The sequence below is a fragment of the Formica exsecta genome, unplaced genomic scaffold (assembly GCF_003651465.1).
Source record: "Formica exsecta isolate Colony F162 unplaced genomic scaffold, ASM365146v1 scaffold254, whole genome shotgun sequence".
Classification (NCBI taxonomy): Eukaryota; Metazoa; Arthropoda; class Insecta; order Hymenoptera; family Formicidae; genus Formica; species Formica exsecta.
This window is the reverse complement of record NW_021849814.1, coordinates 73,646-79,545: the sequence shown is the minus strand read 5'-3', so window position 1 is coordinate 79,545 and position 5,900 is coordinate 73,646. Positions and strand designations below refer to the sequence as shown.

The 5,900-nt window shown below is 28.6% G+C and overlaps 1 protein-coding gene across 1 annotated transcript in view; it reads left to right on the top strand.

The window, feature by feature from the left end:
* Positions 1 to 5,900, top strand: part of LOC115236509 (G-protein coupled receptor Mth2-like) — a 20,308-nt gene that overhangs the window by 2,368 nt on the left and 12,040 nt on the right. The window contains exons 2-4 of the mRNA XM_029809020.1: positions 926 to 938; positions 3,202 to 3,325; positions 5,162 to 5,801. Of these exons, the coding sequence (XP_029664880.1) occupies positions 926 to 938; positions 3,202 to 3,325; positions 5,162 to 5,801 (777 nt within the window). The remainder of the gene's footprint in view (positions 1 to 925; positions 939 to 3,201; positions 3,326 to 5,161; positions 5,802 to 5,900) is intronic.

Sequence of the window (5,900 nt, the reverse complement as noted above, 5' to 3'; positions counted from 1 at the left end):
AGTATAGAGTAATTTTGATAATAATTTTGGATCTTCATATCAAAGAAAACTTCTCAGAAAAAATGCAAAAAATCTTTTTTTTTTAAATTTCCTAATTATATAATTATAAATAAAAAATACATTTTCTTAGTTTGTTAGTTCTCTTTATAGATATGTAAATATCGTAAAAAATAAATCTTATACAATTTTAAAATCGTGATGTGATAACTAATTTATGAAATTAGTCAAATTCGTTTTTAACATACAAAAGTTTATAAAAATTACATGATTTGATTTAAACTAAAAGTTCTTGAATTTTATTAAAATTGTTTAAGCTGTATCTATCGTGCTTTCAAAAAATTTAATATACTCTTTAGTGCTTTCAAAAGATTTAATACTCTCTATATATTTTTCTTTGCAGAAATCAAACCACATAGGTTTTTAAATATTACATATTTTCCAATGCTGGATAGCATTATACATTACATTATACATTAATTGAAAAATTAATTACTATACACAAGTGATGTGATTATACATTAACACTCTGTATACATATAACACTTTGTTTTGCCTAGCAATTAACGAACAAAATTAAAATATAACTCATTTTCAAAGTTGCTAAAATATTGGAAGCGTTTTACGTAAATCAATTTCTCTGCAAGAATAATATTTCATTGTTATTAATATTTTTTATATTTGACAGAACCCGTACGTTCTTAAAAACATTTTATTCCTTCAGACTTCTCACTCAGTATTAATTGTTTCAAGGAATATTTTATATTTTTTTATAGACTTTGATTTTTAGATTTATCTTTTGTTTAGAAGTTTAGTTTTTTATGAATTAAATTATTATTATATATTAGTGTCTAATTTTGTGCATATGCGCATATATGTACGTGCGTGTGCGTGTATGTTTATATATACGTATTACACGTAATATTAGTGTTGTGCTATCCGTATCTATTTCACTCACTAATACAATATAAAATACAAATAAATACGTTGTATGAATCAACTACATATGTGTATGCGTGTTTTTCTGGACGCATGATTCCCATATCTCTGCGATTAGAGATAACATACAAACCACATGTTACACTTTCTACGATTTAATTCTTACAATTAATATATGTTTCGTGTTATTTTGAAGAATTTAATGTGATCGAGGGAGTTCTTTCTTCTATCGAGTGTAAACTGAGGAAGTCATATAAGTTGCCGAGTATGTCGGTATCACTTGAGCCATTATTATCAATTTCTAGTAAAACAAATATTAACGATCCCCCTCTCCCTTTTGCACGTATGAAAGGTGCGTGTGACGAGTGCACAAACCGGTTTCTATAATAAGATTTTTTGCTTTTGCATCGCCTATCATTATCTGTAGGGTGGGATAAAAACATTTGCGAAGTGATATATTCAATGTAATTTCAATATTTTAGATCACATACGCGTATCTCTTTTGAAGCCTAGAGAGATAATGTATAAAATTTATTGTAGGAATATGAGTTCTTTTGCGTTCGTACTATCGATGTATTGCTTTTCGAGAGATAAATCTTTCCATATATATTTAATGTAGCTAAAAAAAATTTTCGTTGTTTGTCTAACTATTGTCTAACTAACTTGCCTTGTAAAACTATTCTCAGTTTCTGCAGTTTTCTTTAAAAAAATAAGCATTTAAATTTCTTTTGCTGTTGAAAGAATTAGTAAAGCTATTCAATTAGTGAAGCTATACGAAAAATGAAGATTTTTTGCGGACCGCCCTGTATATACCGCCTTGCAGCAGGTAAACCGTCTCTTCAACGCTATGGACGACTCATCGTTTAGTAGTATCGCTTCATTGCTCGCGTGAATATCCGTTTCTCGCACGTTCTCGTCTTCTCCGTTCTAGAAGAGAAGTCACAGCAAAATCGAATATAGTGCCAGTTTTATCAAATCCAGTGAGATAACTAAAAGTCGATCTTAGTCGTTAGCGATAACAGTGCTATTTTTTATCCGAATGGATTTTTTGTGTTTCGACGGTTTACTGAAAAAAAAAAAGAAAGAAAGCCGCGTAATATATAATTTTACTCTCTTTTGCGTTTATTTCATTCTGCTCCAAAAAATGCATTTTATATCATATGGGTCAATAATTTGATGATATTGACGTAAATCTTGTTGTTTTATATTTTGACGTTTAGGTATACATCCCCTTTTTGAAATAATCAGGTCAATTGGATCATTAATTAGAGATTAGCAAAGTAGAAAATTAGCAATATATAATAATAAAATATTTTTTTACAACAATATATAACAAAAGTAACAATGTTTCTCTTTTGCTTATTCAACAAACCGATTAAAACCGGATAACTAAGAGCTTATATTGTACATATTAATTTCGATGTATTATTAAGTACTAATTGTTAGCTGTACAATACTATATATTATTACTCTGTCACTATATATATGTATATGTATGTGTATGTAATATATATGTGTATATAAATATTGTATGTAGATATGTTTTCATTTACATGTAGTTTTATCTATTTACATGCATGTTTAGCTTTAAATAATGAACATTTCATGGAAAATGGAATTACATTAAAAGTTTACATTTTAGTATTCTTTAAATTATCAAATAATCACTTAAAAATATCATAGATAAATTATTGGCATTTATATGAATAAAATTTAAAACAGTTTCTTAGTATTGTATCTACATATGATTACTTATCATTCAATGTGCTGTACTTTTTGGTATACATTTTTATGATTGGAGACTTTACTTCTCTCATAAATAATTATTTTGTGACCAAAGATGCTGTTATATCTATGCTATCTTTCAAAAAATACACTAATTAAGTTTATACTAAAGTATATACACTAATTAAGCACGCTTTTTTATCACTTTTATTATTTTGACTCATTTCAGCAGTTCATGTACTAACAATACAGCAGAATGTAATAAAATTACTCTAACAATAAGTAACATAAGATTAACTATAGATTTTATTATTATAATATTATATGTAGGTCATAAGAGAGAAGTCAGCGTGTACGCCTATTCTTAAGAGAGTTATCGCATTTTCTTCCTCTCTTTTTCTCTTTCATCATTTCTTGCGCCGCTTTCGTGAGTAAGCTTCCGCACGGCGATAACGCTGTGAGAGACGGTGACGATAAATATTTTAAATTGCCATTTGAGAACAGTTTCACTAATTAGTATAGAATGGAACGGCATCTGAGAACGGCCTCGTTCCTTGTTTGTCTCGTGATTTTGATCGCGGCCGCTCTCGAAAGCGATCAAACAGAGGAAGAGCCAGAGGAATTATTGGAGGGAAGTTTTATCATCCCTCATGTTTATTCGGAGGTAGAGATAATTTCAAGTCCGATTACATTCTTTATATTGGATATTTAGAATTTATCAACGACGACAATTCACATCGCTTTGCTAATGTATCATAATGATTCTATTAATGTCTATACATAGTTTGCAAGTAATGTAATTTATATAATATAATATAATAAAAAATCACTTTTTTAAACACAAGAATAAAAATAATTATATTTTATAATTTCTTGATGTTGCATACAAATCTGGTCTTCAAAATGCTCTTTTAAACATCACAATTTTCAGAAATTCAAAGTTAAATTTGTAAAAAGAAATTAATTTAACTAATTTATTATATTACATTTATGATAATATATATGCGATGTGCTAAAAATATTATTACAATTTATAAACTCCAAAAAAGATATATTGTAAAAATTGAAGTTAATAATATTTTCATGATTATATATAACATTGGAAAGTAATTATATTGTTAAAAAGTTAAGTTAAATTATTAAAGATTACAAAAGGCGATATAGGTACTAAATATTTTTTAATTAAATTACATAAAGTACATAAGAATTTTTGTGTCTTCTGAACACAAATTCAATGTCAAAAATACATTTAAAATGATAGATTCGTAATATGGCATTTATATCAAAATTTAAAAAATTTATATATTTGTCATATTGGATTTGTTAATTTTGACATCGAATTGTAATCAGAAATATCAAAAATTCTTATGTATATATAAATATAATATAAATTAGAAAATAATTGACTATATCATTTGTATCTTAATGATTTAATAATTTAACATAATTTTCAAGCAATGTGATAAATCCAATATTTAATCACAAAAACCTTATTAACTTTAAATTTACAACAACAATTTTACAATACTTTACTCAGGTAATAGTTCTAACAATATAATTAATTTGAAACAGAAACCAACACTATAGCTGTAATATAATAAATTACTTTAAAAGAATCATTTTTTACACATTTTTAACTTTAATTTAGAATTTTTTAAAATTAATGATTTTGGAAAGCCGGATTCATATTCAGTTAAAAAAATTACAAAAATAATTATTCTTTTTCTTGATGTTTTTCTTATTGAATTGTAATTAATTCTGGAATAGTAACTTTCTAAATATAATGATAACATCAGAGACGGTTACTAACTATTTATGTCATAATTAAACAAGATTTTTAGAAATACTTATTTTTGAAACTTAAACTTGATTGTGAAAATATCTTAAATGTAATTGTATAACATAAGTATATGTATAATACTCAGATTATGTAAAACAAAAGTAATGTTAAAAAAAGTGTGATATTATATATAACTAACAAATTTCAGCAGATTTATTGTGTAACTTTAAATGCATGCCTTATAGGACTCTACCTAAATAACTATCTATGTAAAAAAATGTGTTATAGTTATAACGCATGCGTTAAAAGTTATGGAATAGACCTGCATACTTCGAGCATTATCTCAATTTGTTTATTTCCGATCAATTTAATACATAATATAATTTGGAATCAATTTTTTTCTTCTAATTATATAAGTATAGTATGCAGCAAAGAATCAAAATGTTGGATAATGTTTCGGATAGGTAGTCATTTTAGAAGAATATCAGAATTAAAATTTCACATGGTAATGGTGAACTAATAATAAGACAAAATTGTTTTACGACATAGATATAACAATCAGTTTTTAATAATTGATTTTATTATGTGTAACGCATTACACATATTTAGCAATGTTTTGCAACAAAAAATTTAAAAATTAACATTTAATTTTTTTTTGCACAACTACAACTATGGGCTACTTCATTTGTCTTCATTATTCCCTCGGGCTCTTTTTCCTAGATGACGACCGAGCATGATGACAGCTCCGGAAAGCCCCGTGTGTCGCTATGTTGTCGCGTTAATACTTTCCTCACCAGAGACAACTGCGTGAAGGAAGCAACGAACGGGACGGAAGTGGTCCAATTGCCGACGATTTACGAGACCAACCTTGAACTGGCAAATATCACTACGAGCGACGAGTACTTTAATTTTGTGGTATGGAATCCATGCGCCGGCAGGAATCGGTATCCTTTGAATCCGCACGTTTACATGGACGAGAAATGGTATCTCATGTCGAATGGCTCTATATTACGACCTCTGGCTGAGGAGCTGGAGGAGCGTATCCTCGACTACCATCAATACTGCTTAGCGCGGGTGAAAGGCTACGAGTATCAGGAGTACTTGGTGTTTTTCTGCGAGGAGACGTACGCAATTGAGGATGACGATGGCGGTGGAATTGTATACTCCTTCGGAATGCTTGTGTCCGTGCCGTTTCTAGCCGCCACATACATCATCTACTGGTTACTGCCTGACCTGAAAAACTTGCATGGTCTAACGTTGCGCGGATATGTTGGTTGTCTGGCGATGGCGTACAGTATAGTGGGAATGCTTCAACTGACGCCGCAGGAGCAAATCCTAACCGATATCTGCATCACACTCGGTATATCCACAGAATGATGTGACTTTTCTTCTTAACTTGTGTTGCTGTATTAACAAAAAAGAATCATGTTATTTTGAGATGAGATTATACTACTACACG